The 24,865-nt window shown below is 39.4% G+C and overlaps 1 protein-coding gene across 2 annotated transcripts in view; it reads right to left on the bottom strand.

The window, feature by feature from the left end:
• Positions 1-4,081: 4,081 nt before the first annotated feature.
• RAP1GDS1 (Rap1 GTPase-GDP dissociation stimulator 1) overlaps positions 4,082-24,865 on the bottom strand; it is a 101,897-nt gene continuing 81,113 nt past the window's right edge. For both annotated transcript variants that reach the window (XM_074147128.1, XM_074147127.1), the window contains 10 exons: positions 22,632-22,760; positions 20,089-20,214; positions 17,196-17,339; positions 16,773-16,904; positions 16,230-16,364; positions 14,532-14,657; positions 13,398-13,537; positions 10,286-10,412; positions 8,861-8,989; positions 4,082-4,745 (listed from right to left, as the gene is read on the bottom strand). In XM_074147128.1, coding sequence (XP_074003229.1) covers positions 4,618-4,745; positions 8,861-8,989; positions 10,286-10,412; positions 13,398-13,537; positions 14,532-14,657; positions 16,230-16,364; positions 16,773-16,904; positions 17,196-17,339; positions 20,089-20,214; positions 22,632-22,760 — 1,316 coding nt within the window. In that variant the 3' untranslated portion in view covers positions 4,082-4,617. The remainder of the gene's footprint in view (positions 4,746-8,860; positions 8,990-10,285; positions 10,413-13,397; positions 13,538-14,531; positions 14,658-16,229; positions 16,365-16,772; positions 16,905-17,195; positions 17,340-20,088; positions 20,215-22,631; positions 22,761-24,865) is intronic.

The raw sequence follows: 24,865 nt of genomic DNA on the forward strand, positions 1-24,865 counted from the left end.
GGCAATATAAACGTGTTAATAAAAAGCTCCATCCGTATGTGTTTTCATGTTCGCGCTGTGTACATAGTAGAGATGGACCTGATACTATCTTGAGCTCTGGGGAGACTGGGATTTGGGTTTTGTGACTCAGGCTTGTCTCTGATACATATATTCCAGGTTAGTTCTGACTGAATCTCTCTCTCTGGTTCATCCTGGGTTGTACGGCAAGGTGTCGGTATTTACCCTTTGTGTATCATTCCTTTTTATACGAATGTATTCTCTTGTGTTCCTTTTTTTATCAGTCGTAAAATTGATTGTAAAAGGCAACTACACTTACCGATTGAAAGTATTGCTATAACAGAACTGCATGCCCAGTAGAGTTTGACTTGAGCTTTAGTTTTCTGATTTCGGACTGGTTACCTTCAGTCTAGGAGAAAAGCATAGATCAGGTGCATAATGTATTACTTGTCATCTTTAGCATTAGACTGTGGTATTGTATCACATGCTGATCTCAATGGATGTAACTGGAGTCTACTTAGGAAGTTAATGCAACTTCCTGGTAATTCATTTTAAGCTATTGAAAGTGGTCTTGATCATGCTACTTGTGTTCTTGGGTTTTTGTTTTTTAATAGAGGCATTTTTTAGGAATGTTTTAATACACTTATGATGGACAATACAATAGTTTTAATAGTTGTGCAGTATTCTGTATTTACTTGAAGTAAATCATTTTATATGCAATTTGTTAGATAATTACAATTTTATAAATAAAATTGCGTGAAATATGATGCTGTGAATGTGTACTCTTGATGTAGCACTTAATGTTAACAGTACAAAGATACGCTCATGCAAAATTCCTCCAGGGGAAGACCCCCTGCCTGCCCTCCCCCAAAGTAACACGGGAATTAAATCCCCGAGTCTCTCGTGTACAGTGTAGAATATTGTGATCTACTTCAGTCACAAAACGTATTATCGTGCTGCCAGTGGCTGCCCTTGAATAATAAGGTTAATAGGTGAAGAGCACATCCCTACATGAGGGGATCCCATATCTACTGTCAACTGTTGTTGAAGTCTCTGGCTAATGAACGTGCTCTGCTTCTTTTTGACAGGTCGGTGGTGTTCCTCAGACCGCTCTGGCTGCTGGTTAGTACAACGGTTGGCGCTTTCCCCGTAATCACTTCAGTGACCCTGAAGTGTTCAGAAATTGCTGCTTTGCAGGGAGCAGCACAAAGGGGATTTGTCATGACTTAATTAAACTTTTGTAAAGTGAGGTGGGAATTTCGCTTTTCTAAGTGCAACGTGTCCTTAAAGTAGCGAGAGCTGGCTTATCTTATGGTGCAGGTAAAAACGGGTAATGATGTCTTGTGCTTCTTTAGACAGCAGAAGACCACGACCATTTTTTAGTATTTCAAAAACTGTAGAGCAAGCTAATCCGATTCAACGTCTCAAACCTACAGTTTTGTCCACAAAACACCACCGTGAGTGATTTAAAAGCACACCTCTATATCCAAACTGAAGTCCAATATCTTTTGCATATTTTAGGCATATACATTTATCTGAACGTGCAGAAATGACTTGGCAAAATAAGAATGCAAATGTGGAGGCCTTGTGGGGAGAGGGAAGGACAAAAGTCAACCAAAAAGCAGCAAAGTTGAGGGGATTGCCTGCGACTTCGTAACGTGCAATGGATGTGACACACTTGGATAAGCCATTTTTGCGATGGAGCTGGAGACTAGGAGTGGCAACCTGCGTTCTGTCAAACTCTTGGCAGACTTGCATACTGTTTCTTGAAGTTGTGACTAGTTACCGTTTCCAGGACTTCTGAAACGAATGACCTTTTCTGGGTCTCATGGTCTCATTTGCCCAATGGGTCCTCTGGATCCAAGGCCCATATTGTTGGGGTTTGTGCCTTACCCAAAGTGGAACTTTTCCTTGTATTTCCACACCGTGAAATGTAAAAACGTATGTGTGTTTTTATCTTCCTGACTGGCGTGATGCTAGGTCTTGCAAAAGTCATAGATGCAGACAAACGTAACGCAAAAGGAGGAAGTGCCTGCCCTGCGCAGTGTGGCAGCAGTGACCGTTTTAGCTTGGTTTGCTGTGGCAGTAGACAAATGAAAAGGCCCAATGTCTGGCATCACTGTCAAAAATAGTCTGAGCAGCAGCTGTTGAGCTTTGCTTAATCTATCTACTAAACGTTTACTCAAAACTATTGTCAGCAGTTACAATTCAGGTGACTTCAGCTGAGTGGTGAAATGCACGACAGTCGTGTCCTTAGGTCCTATTTCTCTTACTACAAGAGGCTCGGAGCAGAAATGATTTGCCAGCTCCATAGAGATGACCCGCAGGCTGCAGCCCGCCTCGCAGCAGCACAGCGTTTGTGTGGAGAGATGCAATTTCTTCAGTTACCTCCTTCGACTGTGACATAGACCCCTCTTTGCCCTTACGCAGACCTTCCTCCTGTGTACAGGCTTAGCACAGATTTTATCTAGAAATGTAAAGTCACTCGATGTTTCATCCAAGGAAGCCACCTGAAAGTAGAAAGGATATCAGCACTGGCCTTTGTTTGTGCTTGCTGTGACAGTAGTATTCCTAAAAAAAATTTGGTGATAAGGATGTGGCTGATACTTAACCCGAAGTCCAGTTACACAACCAGGGGAATGGGAATTTTGTCAGCATCACTACTTCGTCGGTTATGATCAGCTTGTGTGAGCGTTTGCAGTTTGTACTGATGTCAAAAGGAATAGTCTCTTTATAGAGCCAGGTAAGTCATTGATAACTGGTCTTTCAAATGTATTTTGGGATCTATTTAAATCAATGGAAATTATTTCCGTGCCTGAGGAAACTGGGGCTCCTGTGGGGTCACTGTGAGCTGTGATCATAAGCGTGCTGGTTGTGTTCAGCAGTGCAACAGTTCCGTGTTACTCAGAGCCTGATGTCACGGGGTGCTGGTCTGTGTTCACAGCTCTAGCCTCTGTCAGTGGCTTTATGGCGCTATTGCTGGCAAATGTCTTCTGAATGTGTGTTGGTTTGTTTTTTTTATTAAATAAGAGGCTGTTGTGCAGTTTAGTATTAGAGGCTTTTCCTGTGCGTTAAATCCACTGGATTAAATGGACACGGAGTCTCTGCTGTGTGAATACTCCTGTAGTGTCCACTGTCTTGGTACAGTCTTGGAGCTTAAACTGACTATTTGAGGCAAGTTTCTTCTCATACCCAGCTTGTGTTACCTAATCCCTTTCCCATCATGACTGGCATCTTCTCATCACAGTGTCTGTGGGATAGCCAATGGTTTCATGGAGCTGGGAAGTTAATTTGGGAAGGTCAAAAGCAGTATTTTTGCAACCACGTGGCATGTGATCGCGTGGGGGCTTGGCCTCTGGGGTTTGCTGCCTCTGCTGAAAAAAGGAGCCAGAAACTTGCGGGGCTGACACTTCAGCACTGGGAGTGCTGAATTCACTTTAAAATGTTAAAGGTCTTGTGATCTTTGTGCATTGCGGGCTCGATCAAGCTAGACAATGGTACTGCACAGTCAAAGATAACGTGCTGGTTTGCTGGAAACTGCTATCCCAACTGCTGCCTGTTTTGCCAGGGTTGTCTGCTAGTTTGCTTGCTGGCATGTTACAAACCTACAAAAACAGGAGCTATGAGATAAGATACTTAAACTGGCGATTTCCCAACTCCTTTACCTCGGAAAGGAGGAAAAGGAAGACTTTTGCATGCTGCATTTCTCACTCCATGGGACTTGAAAATGAAAACGGTGAAAAGTTGCTGCAAGATACGCCTTTAAAAATCCATCTACAAACAAACCCCAGCAAACAAAAAGCCAATCCCAAGGAAGACCTAGAGCACTCAGACCCCCATGGCTTTATGGGGTAAGGATTGTATAGTGTATTCCTGTTAGAACGCACGATTGTTAAACCACAGAGAGCCTCTGTGTGAGCGTACACAGTGAAAGTGGTTGGAATTGTTTCCTTTGTAATCGCTCAACTGGAAGGCAGTGATTGCGCTGGGGCCGGAGCCGGGAACAGAAAGGGCTCCTCACCAGTGCACGGTGGTGCAGTCGCGACTTCTGCATGTGATTACAAAAAAGGACAAACCACAGGATAAAGTGAGAGCACTGAAATTTTTATTTGTTACCTCTAGGTACCACGAGTTTGACATTAATAGGCAAGACCAGTGAATGAGCAGCAGTACATTGCATTCAAACCTGAATCTCCAAAGCACCAAAAATGGAGCTAGATTTACCTCTTGATCCTATAGTCAGCACACTAGTCTGGACTTGCTGCATCTTGTATCGTCCCTAATTTAGTAGTACATTGTTATGCAGTTGGGGCATGAGGAAAGAGTCATTGTGTAGTACCACTTCTACGTCATCATAGGACTACAACATGCACATTCTACTATGTGGCCCAAGCAACAAGAATACAGGTAGAACAGTTACGGGTGGAGACAGGTTCATGTTAACACCACCTATGAATTTGTAGAAACCTTTTTGGACGGGTACCTACAGCAGTTCATCAATTTGTGTGGGAACATTACACGCATGCACGAGTGATACAGTGGAAAACATAGCAGGAGCGGCAGCAGGACGGAGGACAAAGGTGAAATCTGTGATGGGATGCACTGGAAACAAGACCTTCCTCAGCTTTCCACAGCAAGTCTCTGCTCTGTTAGCGAGGCCTGCTGGGCAACAGTTTTGTTCTCATGGCTGCGGAGTTTTGACACGACTTCTAGAAACGCCATGCTCTGCACTTCCTTTTGAAGAGGTTCTGGAAAAAGGAACAGTAAAAGAAACGGTGCTTTGTATGAGACGGGCAAAAGAACAGAAAAGCTCGGTGAGTGTGCGAAACTTTTCTACTGAACCCCCAGACATGTAAGCACACAAATGTGTGTGTACACATAATCTTTTTATTTACTTTTTTGAATTGCTTTTGAGGATGGAGAGAAAACTGTCCAGCGCCTCGGAGCATGCACACACTCCACAGATTTCAGGTAGAGATGAAGGATGAAGCAGCTGCTTAAGAAATTCCACCTGGATTGCCTTCCAAAACAGGTGCTTAGGAAGTAATTTTAGTGAAAATATTCTTCTGCTTTATTCCTTAAACTGGCTTGCCTTGAAAAGTTTAGTGTTGTTTGTCTGTATCAAATCAGTTCTCACTGTTTGTGTGGGGGTGTGAAGGGGGTGACATGGTTCTTCGACGGCCGTGTCACCACTGGGTCACTGTTAGCTCTCCGTTTACAGTTCAGCTCTGAAGTTCATACAAACACAACACATGGTGCGTTGCCCAGTGCTGCGCGTATGTTTTACTTAAACCTGTGAGACACTTTTACAGTTGTGATCCTGGATTGCACTGTACTTCATATTAACAAGGAAAGGTTGGGAACAACTCATAAAATTGAGCAGTTTTAAAAAAATTTGATGAGTTTTCTCAAAACTGTATACTCTAGACATCTCGCAGTTGAGATCCAAAGCAGTTGGTCTTGGTTCATGCCCTGTTTGGGCCATTCTATTGAACTCCTACTCAGCAACAGACACCTACATACTCTTTTTTGTTTCCCAGGTGCTGCTGGGGGCCTAATCCCTGAGCTTCCCAGGAGAAATACCAACCAGCTGTTTCAGATTAGCTACGCTGTATGCTATGCATGTTTACGTTTTTTTTAATAGCAAATTTTGACATTTGTTTCCTTTCCTGTCTACTTCCTTGTTCACGTTTTCAGTTTCTTGCAGTTTAACCCCTACTGTGTAAGAGCTGGGAACCCTCACACTGCTGTGTACCTGGCAACCTGTACCTACAGAGCGATACCAGTGAAGCTGTTGGGGTGGTTGTGCTGCGTATGCGCTCCCTGCTCTCTTTCTCAGATTTCTGAAATACCATCATGTTTGAGCAGGAGTTACTGAACTGTATATCAGGAATTTACTACGCCTTACAGCGGCTGAATACTTCTGCTTAGCATCCAGATTCCTGTGAGCCTGGAGACCCTCCCACACAGAAGTGACTGTGCCAGCTATGAATGCTCTGCCTTTGCTGATTCTTCGTTACATGTTTCCATTTTCCATTTTTCTCACTTTTTCCCTCTTTCCATTCATTCTGTTGCAAAAGCAACTTCCAGATGGCAAAAATGACATCTATATCTATTTATTGCTTAACACACAGCTGTTGGCAATGTCAAGTTAAATGTGATGCCAGATACCCTGTAACAAAGGACAGTAACAACAGGGGTCACTGGAGAATTAAACTTTCCCATAATTAAATCACTTCTAGTCTTTATGGAACTATACTGGGATCAATTACTTTAAAATGGCTACACAGGGCTGTTTACAGCAGAATACCAAAACATGCAAATATAAATACTCACTGTTTGGAGACAGTGGTGAAAGTAAGTTAGAGGCAGAGCTGGGAGGGACATGTTTTTTATTATTTTCATGTGTAAAGAGCAGACTTGGCTCTTTGATTCCCCCCGCCCCCCCCCCCGTTAAAATTGTTTTTAAAAAAAAAAAAGACAATACGAGGGTTGCTCTGTTGTTACTCTTGTGTACTCACTGATTTTAGACAGGTCTGTTCATCAGGAAGGAGGGCTGGGCATCTGCATATTGCAATCATGTGCTGTCCCCTGGGAACAGGCTAATGTCTAATTAAAGCTTACTGTGTGGTGACAGACTGAAATCTGCCAGTTGGATAACCCTAAAAAACCCCCTAAAACAAGACCGCTCCTTACTCTGGTGGAATAGAGAGCAAGGTATTTGACTTTAAATAACTCTGTCAATCTTGCAGGTGACAAGACTCGGGAAGGAAAAAGGCAAGTGTCAGGCAGAATTTCTGAGGATGATTATTTTAGGTCGAAGCAGTGGGAATACACACAAGAACATCACAGTGAGGCTGAGGGGGAACCTCTGCAGAAAGGCTTCTGCTCTAAAATGGATGGCTAATCCCAAGCACAAATGGCTCAATAAGGTTGTGAGTAAAATCTAAATTACGCCTTAACATTAAGTGAATGGTTACTGGGAGCTAAGGCTCGCTAGCAAATTTTGAGCACAATCTTTGTATATTGATATGTATATACAATATAGTAGTATATTATTCTGGTCTTGTGAGACCCCACCTGGGGTACTGTGTCCAGCTCTGGGTGCCCCAATATAAGAAGGGGATGGACTTGTTGGAGCGGGTCCAGCAGAGGGCCATGAAGATTATCAGGGGGCTGGAGCACTTCTCCTATGAGGACAGGCTGAGAGAGCTGGGGCTGTTCAGCCTGGAGAAGAGAAGGCTCTAGGGAGACCATATTGCAGCCTTCCAGTACCTAAAGGGGGCCTACAGGAGAGATGGGGAGGGACTCTTTACCAGGGAGGGTAGTGATAGGACAAGGGGTAACTGTTTTAATCTGAAAGAGGGGACGTTTAGATTGGGCATTAGGAAGTAATTCTTTACTGTGAGGGTGGTGAGACACTGGAACTGGTTGCCCAGAGAAGTTGTGGATGATGATCAAGGCCAGGCTGGATGGGGCTTTGAGCAACTTGGTCTAGTGGGTGGGAGGCGTCCCTGCCCATGGCAGGGGGGTTGGAACTAGATATCTGCGGTCCCTTCCAACACAAACCTTTGAGTCTATACTGCTCTAAAAACAAATATTTGTTCCCTTAAAATGGCAGTAATGCAGCGTTCACTTGCATAGATGTACAGGTCACCAGAGTTACACTTACAGTAGGCACGGTGAACTCTGTTTAAGAACAACAACAAAAAATGCAACTTTGTTTACAGAGACAGCACACACTCAACTATGATATCTTTTAATCAATTCAATTGAATTGCTGTAAACTCAACTGTGGAGAACCTTCAAATGTTTCACACTTGGCAAGTTGTGTGCAGACAGGCTCTGAGTTTCCACCTTTCTGTACTTAATCCAGTTCTTTGTCATCTTAGTTGTCTGTAAATTCTGAAACCTTTATGGAAGGAAATTTGCTCTCCTTCTACACAGTAAATACTTCTTTAAGAACTGAATGAAAGAAACATAGACACTTCTTGAAACCTCAGCTGAAAATCCAATTTGCCCATGATGCTTTCCTCTTTTTTTTTTATTTGTTTTTTTTTTAGTTTTTTTTTGCTTGCCCACACACAGGTGGGAAGTTGCAATATCAAATCATAGCCTGCTCCACCATCCTCAAAACAGTCTGACCTTTAGCAGAGGGTTAGTGTCCAGCATTGGCATCTGTTAGAGCGTGTCCTCCTTGTCTTTCAAAGCAATCTTGAAAACTATTCCTGGTGGGCTGAGCATGTGAGGGCTGCTGTGGGAAGGACTCTTCATAGTGGGGTAAGTGTGAGGATCCCTCCTAAAGCTGGGTAATAGCCTAAGTGCTATACGAAGTACTCATTTGTATGTGTGTATGTCTTTGCAAATATTACCTGTATCTTGGTTTCCTACAGTTCTTGTAGGAATTTAAAAACTACAAGTGAGGAGGTTCCTTGCCTTACTTGACTAAGTTTACCAATTAAAAAAAGCCATCACACATCAATTATGGGGAACTTGCAGCTAAAGTTGAAAATAAAGTTCTTGTTATCTGCATGTTTGCAAAGACAGTCTGATACTGTACAGTTTTAAATGCCTTTCATTGCTCTCCTGTGAGTCGAAGTTTGAGCAAGCTGCATCCTGCAGAAGCCAGAGTCCAGTTTCGGCAGTTAATATCCAAAAGTGAGTTAACAGCCTCTTTCCTGACGCTATAAATAAACACTATAAATAAAGTGTGATAGTAAATTGAATCTTTCTGTGTACCTTCATTGTGAACAGAGAAGCAGTCTCAGAGTGTGTTTGTACACATTTTACGTTCAGGCTAAAAGAGAGAACTAAGGTTAAATGCATAAATCTCTTAGGAAAGCAGCCCCTCCTGAATACTCACCAGATCCTATAAGGGCACAGATCAGCACCATGGAGTTGTATTTTATTTCTGGAGCACTCCTGTCATCTGAGAGCAACCTGTGTAGAATCTGAACAAGCTGAGCATTTTCAAGATCCTTTTCAGCAGTGACTGAAAGACAAGTGAAAATTTGTAAATCTGGAACTGCTGCTTTTTTTGATGTTTCTGTGCGTTAGCCGATTATTGAAACATGGATCTCTTAATGTAGTAAAATTGGTGCTGTGATACATAACTCATTGGCATAAAACTGAAGCACGTATTAGATGGTACGACAGGAATCACACCTCTTGCTATACAAATGTAAAGTAGCCTAACTGCTTGAAACGACAATTGCAGGGTTTAATGATAAAATCCAATCTTAAATGTGCAGTGAGCCGATGGAAAAGCCACCAGGGTTTCTAGCGATTGAGGCCAACACTTGCAATATTTCAGCTTTCAAGACTTCCATTGCCTGAATTTGTTTTTGGAAATTTTAATTGAATATATACAGATGGTGTAATTCTTGATTCCATGGTAGAGGGAGCTCAGGGTCCATTGTAAAGGCTGGGAAAAACTTTTCAAGACCAGTGTGAGTTATTTCCCCTGTAGTCTTCTAAGAAACATATACTGAATTCAGGGCTAGATGATTCTTGTGAATAGCAATGTTTTTGCTTTTTAATTAAAACAATTCCCTGATGTCTTGGCAGCAATTTGGAAGTTGAACATAGCATACCTCCAGTACACGATGGCAAGAGAAGAAATAAAGAGCAAATATGTAGTGCTGCTTGTTTAGTTTATGTTAGCTAATAAGCAAGCAAATCGGACAAAAAAAACTTCTGTTGGGCATTTTCCTTTTTGCTTGGTAAGCTGAGGTACTAGAAAGGCAGGTCAAGACACGTAATCATCTCAGCCTTCATATGGCAACTCTTGCACATATTTCTGTGGAACTTAGTAATAAAAGACATTTTGGGGGCATCACCCATCTTTGTGTGTGTGTTCTCTAGCTCTCACTAATTAGGTAAGTGAAAGCTTTACTTTGATAAGCCCTCTCAAAAGGAGATTAACCATTCCAGTGTTGGAATGTAGTAAGGTCATATAGTCTCCACTCCAAACTATGATTTTCCTAACTGTTTGCCTTTTGGGTTTTACCCAAAATCTGCAAGTTATCTTCAAGGGCCTTTCTAGATCATGTGATCACCTACCAGAGTGATGGAGCAGACACTCACCAGCAAACTCCAGTTTGCTGCGTAACCTCATTGCCTGCTTACGTCTGCGTGAACTGTCAAGTATTTCCGTGCAACTGAAAGGCAGGTGGAAGGAAGAGGCTTTTCTACATTGCAAAAGAAACTCGCACAACTCTCCCTCTATGACTTCTCGTGGGTATAGACTGGAAAGAAGACAGGTAGAGTTAACCGCTGGGATACTCACCTAACTCTAAAGCCGCTACTAATGCCAGCGCAACAAGAGCTTCGTTTTGCATTATTACGTGTTCACTGGTTGCCATGGTTACTAAATGCTTGATGCCACCACTCTGTACAATGGTCCTAATTACATCCTAAAATAAATAAAATAGAAATGAAGAAATTCTGTATTGCATACAAACCATATTAAGTAACAAAATTGTCATGGATGGTATGTTACCTTTGGGTAAGGACACTCATCGGCTTTATGCACGTATGTACTTTATGCACGTATGTACTTTATGCAACTTATACATAAATGTATATACGTGTGGGCCTCTAAATTATCTGCTCTTACTCTGCAATTACAATATACAGCCTGTTAAACCAAGCCAGTTAACCATGTGATTAAATTAAGATACACGAAGCTAACTCTTTTCCAGGTTATACTGCCTAACTCAAGTTCTCATGGTGTGCCCTCAGTCACCTAACGGAGTCCATTCTGTTATGTTTGAACTCAGCTGGTGTTTAAAGATGATTAGTTCTCCCTTCTTTATGTTGTGATGTACAGAGCAGCTTATCAAAAGTGCCCAACAAACCATATATTTGGGATAAGGAGACACAAGAATATATTTTTAATAAAGTTATCAAATGCTGCTTCTCCATGGATTTTCAGAGTATCTTCAAAATGTTCACAGAGGTGAGATCACAAATAATACACTTCACTACGTAATAGAAATGGTGTACTCCAAATGAAAATGCTGACTGAGTTAAATGGCTTTAAAGCAGTTTAAAAATATGCAACTGGGATTCTGTTTTCAAGTCCAAAATTTGATCCAACTTAATATGTAAAAAGGATGAATACAGATTTCTGGCGTTCATGGGTCTTTGATTACTTGTTAATTATAATTTTAAAAGTGAGTTTGCACCTATTGTTTTTACCATTATATGTCCCAAAATAACTTGCAAAATGTTTGCCTGAAAAAAAATCAGGTAACTTGGCATGCTGAAGGGAAACTGTTCAAGGAAATGTAGTTTGGTTTTTATTATTTTTTATTTGTTCTGTAGGTGCCCAAAGTTTTAAAATAGTAGTTATTTCTTGAAATAAGAATTTGATTTAAATTTTTAATCAACGTGTTGAATTTCCATTTAAAGATCCATCCACACATCCCTTTGGAACGTCAACCACTAGTCAAAACTCATTAACTGATACATGCACTTAAAATGATTTACGTTCCAGTGCTTGCACAGGCTGTGCAGTGACATTCTATATGCAAGGAAACAGACATAATATGATCATAATCCTTGAAAACTGTTATGTTTTTAGCTTGTCGTAGTCATGATGCTAGTGGCAAAGTCAGAGCCTAATGACTCTAGCATTTCATGTTTAAAACCTGTTTTTCCTGAATGTCATAATGTATGCAGGCAAGTAAGTATTTTTATATTTTTCCTTATTTGCACTGATGTGTTTTATTATTTGCGATTATTTTCTGCTAAAGTAGTTTTAAGACCTTGTGGAATAATCCGGGAACTGCTAATTGCTATTTGAATTAGTGTGGAACTCTGGCTATATAAACCTTGGGAATCAATCAGCACCTTTAACATCATAATTTTTATTTTGATGAACATCACCCTCTAAAAGGCAGTACCAAACAGATAGAAAGATGAGAGCAGTGACGTTTGGTGCTAGTGTGGCTTAACTCACAAGTACCCACTCCATTTTTGAGAATGAGACACAAGTTTTCTGAACTACTGTCACTTTTGTAAATATTACCCCAAATCTTTTCAAATTAAAAACCATATTCAAATCTAAGGTGCTTTAAAGAGCTATCCAGTTGTATTCATATTCAAACCTAGAGGGCAGTAAAAGCATTAAAAAAACCCACCCTCTCAGCTCTGTTTTCCAGTCATGTTTCCTCTGTGAGTACAGAAGCCACACAAAAGTTCATCTGGGATAATTCTGTTAACTTCTGTATTAATATCTATTTGACGCCATCAAAAATGTTGCTATATTTAGGATTGAATTCTGTTTTCCCTGTAGAGAGTATTGATAAAAGCTCACATCTGTGGTGGCGTATGCCACCTACACACGTGTTCTGTGGACTGTGTATGTGGGGTGTAGAAAAGATCAGAACTCAGAAAAAATGAAACCTGATCAGTTTTAGAGGTTGAACATAAAATGGAGAATAGGCATCCGAAAGAGGCAGTAATATTTGAAATCAACAAAGATTTAAATCTCTGTAAGTCCTGCTGATTTGTTTTTGGAGCGGCTCAATGTAGATCAGGTCCATAGTACGTTTTTCACTTTTCAAACGCCATGCATGAATGGAGAGGTCTCTGTTAAAGTCTGAGTTCTCCAAAGCACACTCGCCGTTTAAACTCAGTCATGCAGCCCTGTGTTCGTATCAGTGAACACACTAAATGAAATCTGAGGCTGAAATAGTTTGTTTCCAGATGAGATGCTTTCATTCCTTCTGGGGCTCTGTTTTGCCTCATACTCTCAGGAGCAGGGACTGTGGACTTGGGCTGCTTATGTAAAGGTATTTGGTTGCTGCAAAGGTGATGGGAGGGATGGAATTCATCTGTCCCAGTTTCTCTTAATGTCGTTACCTTTTGCCATGTACAAACAAGCTTCTGTTAGAATTTAGAATAAATGATCATTTCTAATGATCTGTTAGAATCTTAAAACTCTGAAATATGCTATATGAAGAGTAGGGAGAAAGACTATTTCTGGATCTCGTTTTTATATAAATATATAGCAAGATCATAACAATTGAGTGCAATGATTCTTCATACATAGCATCACTAAAATGTAGAAAAACTAGCATGCTGAAGTTCTACAGGATAAAATACAAATAAAAATGAGTCAAGATTTAGGCATGTGAATCCTAACCATGTTCCTTCAAGCGCCTTGCCGTTCTGAAATGGTTATGCTTTGTTTCACTTTTTTTTTTTTAACTACGTAGTTCCAGTGAGCATTTAAACCTGCTGTTTGTGTCCAGAGCCAGAGGAGATGTAACACCTGAATTAACCAGCCTGGCTCTCTAGAAGGATTACATATCAGAGGGTCTGGGTACCGATACCAAGTGAAGAGGTAACTCTTAGTTCTTACAAGCTGACCTTTTTCACCACTAACTTACTTTTGATTTGCTGTGTCGTATAAGTGCAGAAAGTAGTCTGTTGGACTCTCCCATCACACCTGCATGATCCTTGGCTTCACACCACTCCACCAATCGTTCCACCAGTTTTACATTTTTGCCCAGCTGTTCAGCTGCTTCTGCTACATGATGCCAGAGCCAATAACACAACAAAAAAATTGTCACTTTTTAAAGCAAGTGCTAGAAAAATACACTGACAGTTACTAACTAGGAGGAGTTTAAGTAGAACTTCACTAGATTGCACTAACAGTGGGAAAAGTCTAGGTTGCACGGAAGGAAGTAAAGCCAGTCAAAATGGAAACAAAATACAGAAAAACATTCATAATCCAGTTTCTGAAAACAATTTATCAGCCCAGTTAATGTCGCTTGTGCTTTGATTAACAGTAGAAAAAATACAGGCAATGTCACATTCCCAGGTGAGATAGCTCAAAAATTAAAAACTAGAAGGTACTGCTGCCAGAAGGGAGCATTGTGGTCAGTTAGAGTAGGCTTCATAGATTATAAATCATGTAAATTTCTTCAATGAATTTCTATTTCACATCTAATAGCTTTGCTAGAATTACAATGGATCTTTTGGAAAAAAATCTGCAAGACTGGATAAAAAAATATATATTTGGCTAATTTATCTCATTAACTACTTTGGGTTTTTTTGCAGACTTCTGATTTTATAAATCCTCATCCTGAAACAAGCTGTTAAACTAAAAGGTGCCTGTTCATTTTGAAATTGCAGTTTATCAATTAACAAGTGCGTTAGTCTCTTCCAAGGAGCTACGTACAGCCAGAAAATGCAGTAAGTGAACAGCAAAACAGGAGTGGTAGCTTAAAACTCTCACGCCTCAATACATACTTGTAATGTGACAGTGTAGACAAGTTCTGAAGTACAAAAGTAAATAAGCATTTGACACCTATTCTGAGGGTCCCTGGTAGTCAATTTAGGAGTTCTGGAAAAAAAAGCAACCCACGTTCCTCTCCCTTTGCATATGTATTAGATTTATTCCAAGACTGCAGGAATAAAATTTTAAAAAACCCTCTGCTTTCCTCTTGTAAGAGCCTTGGCAGCACATCACAGACTGAACCAAAGAGAATCACTTAACATAGAGAACAGTTTATTTTTACCTTGTGCATCTATTAACATTCTTAATGTTCCCAGCAGCTTGAACTGAACAGGGGGCATCTCCGATCTAAGAAATTTCAATACAGCTTCTGCAACACCAGCTGATAGCATCTTAGCCTTATTTACAACTGCATGAATAAAGAACAGGAATGATCTCAAGAACGTTTCTGGAAGATGCAGTTTATTTCCAAGACAGTCTTGAAGAAAATTTTCAGACACAGTTTGAGAAATAGCTTGTGAACACAGGTTTAATGAACATGAGTATGCGCTGACAATAGTGCATTGTGTGCGGATGTCGTGGTTGCTAAGACACAGGTGTGAAATTAAGTGCTTTTTCCTAGCATGCACATCTAATTTCCAGTGTTCAGCCTGAACATAAACTGAAGGCTAGACTTTTCCCCCATGGTGTAGGAAAGGCACCTTCCACAAAATGCATCAAGCAGAAGCCCAGGCTGGTGCTTGCACCCCGAAATATGAGGAAACTTCTCTGATTCCCAACAACGCTCTCCTATTTCATCTAAAGCATCTAAGTAGCATAGTAATCTCTTACCCCGTTCCAATACTTTATACAAACAACACTGTGGCCTGACATGTCTGGAGCCTGTAGTCCTTGTATTGCGACCTCTAAACCCTCTTTCATCCCCTTCACTAGTCTATGATCTCCACTTTTATGGAGCTCTCTGAAATATATGTAAGGTGCAAACTTGGTCCAATATTGTACTTAGAAAAAAGTACTCATTTCATATTCGAAGTAGTGTTTAACAAGCAGTTCATCACTGAAGCCAGTTAATACTTGCTCATTTTTCTGTAACAACATGCATTAAAATTTATGTAGGTCTCTGACAGACATCCTTGAGCATAGGCTACAGGGAAGCTTGCTGACTGATGGAAGTAGAATTACTCACATGAGAAAGGTAAGCAAATGGCACACCACTAAAGCTGCATGGTTTAGTTATGTATGCATGATAATTTTTAGAAAGTCATTATTTGTCAAATCTGGAAATAGTACAATAAGGTTAAATGGATGAAAGACTTATTTTTGGCTTGGCACAAGAAAGCACACACAAGTGTTACAGACTTGCTTTGTTTTTATGTGCATGTGCTCTGCCTGTTATGCTTGGGTAATCAAAACTCATACAAAGTAATTGATTAAAAATGACAAAATTAGCATTCAGTTCATTGTCTACAAACAGTAACTCATGGCAAGAGGCTGGCTACTCTAACAGTCTATCTCCAGCTCTAATTTGGGAATTGTTAAAGCCTGAGGAAGCACAGTGAGATGCAGTGTTTCCACAAAGTGGGCACTGCTCTCTGGTATGGACCCTCAGCTGTGAGAGAGATCTCAAATGAAGCAAAGAAACAAAAAAAAAAGCAGTGGTCTGGACAGAAAGGATTGAGAAATCATATCTGAGGCCTCCTCAGCTCCCTGCCTATTACAAAACTGCCCTTTCCTTGGTGGGGGATGGTACTGTGGGATCAAAGTGACAAAGGATGGTCTATAGGCCTGTGATGTATTTAAAACTGCTGGTCACAACTGCTGTGCAAGAGACATAAAAGCGATGATGGGCCTAAATGAAAAGCAGCAGTCTGACCTGCCTCTAGGACTGTCAGTCAGTTCTTCCACCCTCATCCCCTGGGAGGGTGCGGTGGGAGAACAGAATTTCACCTTTGGGTAATTAGCAATGCAAAGGGAGGCTTACCAGGAATAGCCAGGTTTCTGAGAGCACTCAGTGCAGCGTGCTGCACAGTTACATTTCCATCTTCCACATGTCTGTCTAGCAGATCCATCAGCTTTTGAACTATGCCATTATCCACCATATGGATGCAGTTTCCATCTGTGCAAGACGAGACAAGTCACTTGTGAATGGAAGATTATTACTAAGATTTTTACAAGAGCTTTTTAAGAATAGAAGGGTTATTTCCTTGTTACTTTCTACATTTTATTGTTGAGAATTTGACCACTGTCATCAGTGGGAGTTGCAGCACTCATGACAAATTTAGAAGAGTGACGTAAGAAACTCTGAAGAAGGCAGAAATCCCCTATACTTCTCTACAAATGTGAAACAGTATTTTTAAAGTAGGCTTAATGCTTTTGAGGATTGTAAACTATAAAATTACTGATGTTGCTTTATAGCTCAACAGCAGCTTTACTATGACACACAGCTTTCGTTTGTAGCTGTACAGACAGAGCATGATAGAAGGGTACAGATAAATGAACATAAGCTATGATGGCATATTCTTACCATTTCTGGCAAAATTTGCAATAGCCAATGCTCCTGCAAGCTGTAGCTGATGGCTGTTGGACGGAATCCATGAAAGTACTCTTTGGAACACACTGCCTTTTCCTCCTTCAAACAACTTTTGCATGGATTCATCTGGGGTAAAAAGCATAGACAGTCAGCAAGACAAAGAAACGTTTGTTTGTTAGGGAAATTTCTTCTCTTTATATATGTGAAGCTCTGCTGGCTGCACTGCAATGAATACAGCCCTGCAATGCAATGAGAGACAAAATCTGACCCATTAAATGTTAACTGGCAGGTTACATGTAACAGCAGGTTCTCTATGTTATTTAGAAAATCAATAAATAGTAAAATTCAGCAACCAAATGGCATTACAGGCATCTGCTGTTGCTTTGCAGAAGGTAGAGAGTGACACACTGTACTTACCTCCAAGCAATAATAAAACCATAAGATCAGAAGCTGTTTTAAGCTCTGCAATATCATCCTCTTTGTCACTGTCCACAGTCTTCTGGACGATCTCAAGTAAGCACTCCACCAAGCCTGCTTCAACCAGCTGCAGTTTAATGACATCTGAAGAATAGCATGGGTAATAGGAGTCAGAATCATGATTTTAAATACATCTTTTGTACATAAACGCGGGACAGATTCTGAAAAGAAGTAGTGACGTCAATGGTTTCACTGACAGCTTGTGTAGATAAAACTGCAACTTTTTTATTTTAAATTCTCAGGGGCAACTTCTGTTGGTATTCATCTATCAGGCCCTCCCCCGGCCCTGGACTGCCTGTGCCTACGCTGAAGCTGTATGGAGCTGCTCTCGCTTCTCAAAAATGAGGGTTTTTCTCTACAGCAAACTTTTGGCATCTCAGTCATCCTGCAGCAGACTCATAAGGACTGAGCCGTGTTTGGGCTTTCCAAAGATTTTCGGTTGTGTTGCAGAACAAACTTTGTTTTTTTTCTTCTACTTCACGTACAGAAGAGCTCTTGACTTCACTAAGACATGCAAGTATAAAATATAGAACTTTTAGATGAAATCTCAGAGCAAGTAATCACCCATTTCTTCTAGCTGAGCCAAGATTTCTGCCATTCGTTGAAAGGGCTGCAGGAGGAGTACAGTAAGGTCAAATCTAAAAGGCTGGGTTGGGAGCAAAATTTATTGTGATTGAAGAAAAACTGGAAAATGATGAGGTAAACTCATTTCTTAGTTATTGGCCACAAGGCTCAACAAAGAAGGTGATAAATATGTTTTTCAGGTGGTGAAATAGGACTTGGGAGCAATATTTTTTCTGTTTTATCTACAACACAATCTTTAACAGATTTTTTCCCTGTGAACTTGGAGCTGGGAATCTCCTTTACATGCCAAAACTCCTTTTCTGTTAAGCAGGAATGGCAGGTCATCTGATGCTACATTATGGTTTTTTAGTTATGTCAAAGTGACTCTGGTAGTTTTTGCATGCTGACTTTAGAAAGCAGCTACAAACCTCTGCAGAAATGTGCAAGCAAATGGATTTCTCTTAGCTTTCAGCATGAAATGGTGTTTTAACAATAAGGAGTTTAACCTGAGTTAAAATATTTTTCAAGGCCAAAGCTTTGGAAATATTTTTTCGTATAGTTTACAAGTGGCAGTTGGGTGAGAAGTGTTCTACCTCTGGTGAAGGATGTGACTGACCCTCAGTATGCTGTTGTGACTAGACTTTTTGCCTGAGTGGAATTTATTGTTCCTCTAAGAGCGGCTGACTTTCTCATGAACTTTGTTAGGGAAAGCAAAATATCCAGATGGGATTTTTTAAAACAGGTACTTTTGCACTTGAGGTACGTTAAAAAATACGGAGTTCCCTTAGTTACAGAATACCAGCTTGCAGGTGTGCTGTGTTTTGAAATAGAAATTGCTACACCATTGTCCTTAACAACAAAACAAACCAAAAAAACTCAAAAACCCCCAACCACCAAAATCCACACTCTGCAAATACTTCATTTAGATGTTTTTGCCTGCTGACCTATTGCTAATTATCTACAATCAAAAGCACCTAAACAGTACCAGCACAGAGAACTCATTTAAGTATGCCTTGAACCCACAGGGGAAGAGTTCAGCTGATTACCTCATAACATGCAAGCACCTAAGTTATGTTCAGCAGCACTAAACTTATAAAATTTTATTGCAACTATAAAACATAATCTAAGAAAAATGAAGCATTTGAACTGAAATATGTCAAACTCACAAAAGCTTGGACCTAATGCTGTGTCGGTCTCCAAGGATCGAACTATCTTAGAGCAACTTGTTAGTTATTATGTGGTAAGTGAATATATTTTGACAAAATGTGCATTTTTAGAACCAAAAAAAGGAATCCTCTTTTTACATACCACTTAAAATAAAAGGCAAAATAACTTTTTTAATTGAGGTAATTTAATTGAGGTAATTTATCTTGATTTATACTGTGTAAAACAGACATAGACAGAGAGTGTGTACAGAGTAGGATAAAACCTAAATCGTTACTTTACAATCTATCTAATAACTTATTCCATTCAAACAAGCTTTAATGCTGAGGTGATTAAAACAAGGTTATAGAACCATCAAATACTGTGATGTCTTCCATACTTAGAACTGCTCCCCACATCAGTCCAGCTCCACCTGCTAACTCATTTCTTCATTTTCCTCAAGGGCAGACGGTAGGTTATACAAACCACCAAGAACTCATTTGGGAGGAACATCCTGGAGGGGTGATCAGGCACACATCGCTTCCCGCATTGGCTTGAGCAGTGAATGAAACTCAAGTCTCCTGGGGCTGCTTGGCGCTACCATAATATATGCTACCAAACACTCAAATTAAATTCATGTGATTTCTCCATGAACAGCAGGGGGAGAGCATCCTGCTCTTAGCTCTGCGATTAACATGCCCCTTGCAAAAATACGTCCATAGGAAATGTAACTGCCAGCGGTTCTGTGATCTCAGTAAATGACATAATGACTGATGTCCTGGTGCTGTAATGGACTACGAACTCCTGAGCCAGTGTTTTGCAGACAAATGTTGTACAGAGCTCTAAAAAGCAGCTTTTGATATTCCCACTTGCAGGTACAGGGGAATAAAATATAACATAATCATATACAGACTGAATGAGATGTTTGTTGGCTCCTGTCCTACGCTCAGACAATTAAGACCTATTCAACTCGTATGACACTGTCATCACAAGGATCAATCATGACAGCTTCTGAACGAGGCAGCGAGTTACTCTGCCTTTAGTCCCTGAAACAGCCACCGATATACCAAAATACATAGAATGGAATGAATAAAAAATAGTGTAAGCAAAAAAATTATATTCTTACCATTTTCTGCCAGGGGAGCCAAAACTTCAAAAATCATCTCTTTTTTATCATGCTCTATTTGTTTCTTGAACAGTTTCACAAGCTCTTCAGCAATGTTTGTGTAGGCAAACTGCTCTTTACTTGACTCTGTGAAGCAAAAGGGAAAATTCAGTATCAAGTAAACAAACCACATCAAAAGGTAGGACTATTTTTTTTTTTCTCTTTATTACCAGGTTTATTCAGTAAGGTGACTAATAGTGCTCTTCACAGACAAGAACAACAGACTCGTGCTTGTCACTAAATGAAAAGAAAAATGTCTAAGACTAAGATAAATGTACTAACCTGAATTAATTATGATTAAGGCTGTTAAAAATATATATAAATATACGATCAAGGCTGTTGGGGCTGTTTCTGCCCAACAGAATGTAAAGGTAGCTATAGAAACAGTAATATTACAAAAATATATATTAAACCTTGGATTCCCTTCAGCATAACAGGAAGATTAACAGATTATATATTGCATTTTCTATGGGAGAGATGAAGAGTTGTACTGAATGCTTTAGTATTTACATGGCTTCATGATGGTGACATTTCCTTGAAATTGGTGTGTGGCTGTTGCAGGGCCACTTCATACTGCACAGATAATACAAAGCAGCTTTACAGATGGGCTAGCTTGCTACAAGGAGGTTAGCCAGCAGATAATGGTTCTTAAAATATAGATTCAACAAAAGCATCTCTTACTCCATTGCCTGTATCTTAGCCCTCCTCACTGGCAGTATTACAGGGGACGCAGGTGGTAGGGCTGGTGTTCTGCATTCTCCAGTTGCCACCTCCTGAGGGCCATCTGTAGCTAGAAAATCTTCCAGCACCTTTGCTACTGCTTTAATGGATGGTTAGGGATTATTTTAATGTAGAAATGACCCCAAGGACTGGGCAAAAGCATGAATTGCAGACCAAGACCCTTTTGTGCACATCTCATTATAGTTTTCTCTCAATGTGCATGGCTGTATAGCATATTCTAAGTGGATTACTGACCTTTCCAGTATTTTTAAAAGCAGAACCATCACACTCTGTATTGGGTTTTTGCCCTGCTTTGAAATAGAATAAGAGTTTCATATAATGCTTCTCAAGGGATCTGTGGAATGCAGTTGTCTTTAAGTGATGAAAAATGACAATCTGACAATAAAATTCCCTGAAGTTACACGGCAAAAATAAAATATTACAGTTACAATGTGATTGACTAAGCTATTGCTTAAGGGAGATTAAAGTATTATGAGCTAAATTAATTTTGTGCCAGTCTTAAAGAACGAGCATCTTTTCAACCTATGGGGACAGGAAGGGAAGCAGCTGCTGTTAAGCTTCTTTCCCATGGTTATTATTTCTCAAGTGGGCAAAGCTGGATATTTCCAAGGAGGGAAAGGAAATGTAGTTCTCAGTGGAGATATCATTTATTATATCTAATATCCTTGTGGTTTAAGTTGCATTTTTGCACTAGAATTTCTGGTGTACGACTCATATTATACTTTCTGCCATGCAGACACAATATATACTCTGATCTATTGATTTCTTTAGTGCTGTTTTGATGGCTCTCTCTGTTGTTCTGTTAAGTAGACTTGTCTGCTATAAGCTAAGGTATTAAGTGTGTGATTGGACCGTACTAGATAACATGATACTCTCTCTAGCTCTGAAATCTACGAACTTAGGACAGTTGTGAATAACTTCAGGCCACCAAATAGTACAAACTCACACATATATTTTTCATATTTTGAACTGCTGAATCTTCTTAGAAATACAGGATGATACCATAATCGCTATATTATTGTACTCCAGTGCAAAAAACCTCCTAAGACTAAAATTTCACTGAACAGGTTAGCAAAAGAACAGCAATGTAAACCATGAGTCCTAACAACGTGTTGGTTTACGCTTTGTGGAATTCCATTGACAACTAATTCACATACAAAGACAAGGGATCAAAGCAGGACCACAAACTTCAATTTAAATGAAGTTGTAATGAAACTTGCTAAAAATAACATCTACAGCTTAGTAGTATTTCTGATTTATATATGCAAGTATTTAGTCTAGAACATGTTAAAACTCTACACCTAAAAGAATAGAGTTGTAGAGTTGTATAGGCAGATTTATGAACTGTGCCTGTCTCAGTTTCATTCAGTAATTTCCATGAGCCAAATTTAATCCCAATATAACTTTGCGGAGCTACACCAGGACACATCATTTATATTATTAATAAATAATTCACAGTAAGTAGCAGCACTCAGGAAATACTGTTTAGATGATTGAAAATAGGCTTAGTTGCATTGAAGAATGTTAACATAAAACATAAGGTTATACTATGTACCCAAATAAATTTCAGTTTCTGAAGGGAAAAAAAAAAAAAAAAAAAGAGACAGCTATAGATTTTAAAGACAATAAGCAGAAATTGCTTGCTTTAAATTTTAAATGTACCAAAAGTAATGGAATAAGCATCAGTGCAAGGCTTTTGTTAGTCTTAAGATTTAACTTTGCAAAAACTGGATGTACATTTGAGAATAATATTGTGGACTTACCAAGTTCTGCTAAATTGCCAAATGCAACAAGGCACATCTCTGTCAGAGCTGCATTTTGGCAATGAATACCCAACAATTTCACTAATGTAGGAATAACACCCATATTGATAAGCTGTGACTGCAGGGTATCTACATAAAAAGAAAGTGCAACAGTGAGTTAGCATTTCTGTTTGTAGTACTACTCTTTAAAGCAAAAAAGCATTTTTCACAGAAAGCAAATTCTAGGCTAAGCAGCATTAAAATATCTGTCTCCTCTACTCTTCTACACTAGGATCTGGTCCAGACTTGAGATACTGACTCCTAATTCCCCCTGCCCCTCGCAATGGGACATATTCCCAGAAGTACTCCCTCCTGATATGGTCATAGGGTATAGTGAATTACACAACTGCTGATAATTTGTGGTTATCAGGTTCCTAGTATATGTTGGGTTTGATTCTAAGCTCACTGAGACTAGCTGTCTGAAATCAAACAAGACTACGTCAGTGAAATAATTCTTTATCTGAGAGCATGTTCCTATATACTGTTTTCCCTTAAGGATCAAAACTGGAAAATTAAAATTAGAATGAATATAAACTGGCACTGAAATAAACATGAAAAGTTTTATAAACACAGGAAGTCACAATGTAGATTATGAAGAGCTTGAGAAAAAAGAAAGTTTAATAAAGACAAAAAAATGGAAGGTTTAAGAAAAGTCCTTAGAAGCCATTCTGATAATTTCTTGCATAGGATGAAAGTTTATAGTATTTACAAGTAAGAAGTTATTGCTCCTAGATGTCTGCAAATAGAAAGATGCTTTGATGGTTAGGCAGAAACATGATTGTTTTAAAGGATTATTTATAACGATATTTTCTCTTACACATTTTACCTATAACATAGCAAAGAAGAAAAACATTGTTTCACAGTTGAGTAGAATGAAGCAGACATGAACACACCAGATGTTGTTTAGTAATTTTCCTAAGCATCTTTTTTTCCTTTGTTTCTAAGCACGTTAACTACGTTTAAATGTTACAGATTCAAAAGACGAGGATCCAAAGCCCAGTGAATTCAAGAGAATTGTTATTACTTCATTTAGCTTTGGGTCAAGACCTACCAGGGAGTTTGTTATTTTTTTCTTAAGGAACTTATTCTGAGCAACTGAAATCAGTTGGAGTTTTTATACCTGTTGAATCAGAGTCATAAAATTTGCAGATTTTTACCGGGAGATAAGAACACATTACAACTTAAGTCTAGCAAATTTAGTATCATCTCATGCTCTTGGAAAACTCTTTACCTTCAAGATTCTGCCAAGGGTGTTTGAAATTTTCATACAATAAAAATTATGAAAAGATTCTGGAATGTTTAGTTCATTTATGTTCATTGTAAAATACTCTTGTAGTAATTATCAATTTGGTACACTAAGTAAATGGCACAGTTATTAAAGACTATTGGGGATAAGCAGGAATCCTTATGGCTTGACTTCTTTAATAAAACTGTATTACTTACCAGTAACTGAATTTCCTTTTTTTTTTTTTTTTTTTTTTTTTTTTTTTATGGGGAGGGTGGTGTGTGTTACCTCTTCCACAGATTCATGGTCTTTAGAGAAATTTACAGTAACGCCATGTCAGACATCAAAGAGCTGTTGAAGTTGTCAAATTTCAGGTAAGTACAAATTGCACTAGCGCATGCATTGAATGCCATTTTACCGCCGGCAGATGTGTGAGTCACTACCATGCCCTCCTACTTTATTCCAAACTGACTACAAAAATCTAACTCTGAATAGGAAAATCAGGGAGGGGGGAGCTAGAATGGTTCTGTGGAGAAAATGATTGTGTAGGAGAACTCAAGTTACTGGTAAATAATCTGGTTTTGTCCTTGGTTTGTGATTGTCCCCTGCAGACACTTAAAAATTCTGAAGGAAAAATGGTAGCCATGGAGAGTAGGAGAACAAAGACACAAACCACAAATGCCACAGAAAATTATGTGGAAGGAAATTGCTTTGTTACTAGACTATGCCTTTAGTGACTCTAAAATCACTTTATCCAACTGTAATGGACAAAAAGACAATCTCTATGGGCTTCATGGCAAAGCATTCTGACATCAGAAAAACAAACTCTCTATTTCGAGCAGGGTTTTTTTTCTGCTGTCTCTTTCTTAATACAAAATATATAAAAAGTGCGGAGGAGAAGAGTGGAAAAAGGGAAACCATATCCATCTTTGAAAGGTAACAGGAATCCTGACAGCCAAGTAGAAGGATA

This window comes from Numenius arquata, chromosome 5 (assembly GCF_964106895.1).
Source record: "Numenius arquata chromosome 5, bNumArq3.hap1.1, whole genome shotgun sequence".
Taxonomy (NCBI): domain Eukaryota; kingdom Metazoa; phylum Chordata; class Aves; order Charadriiformes; family Scolopacidae; genus Numenius; species Numenius arquata.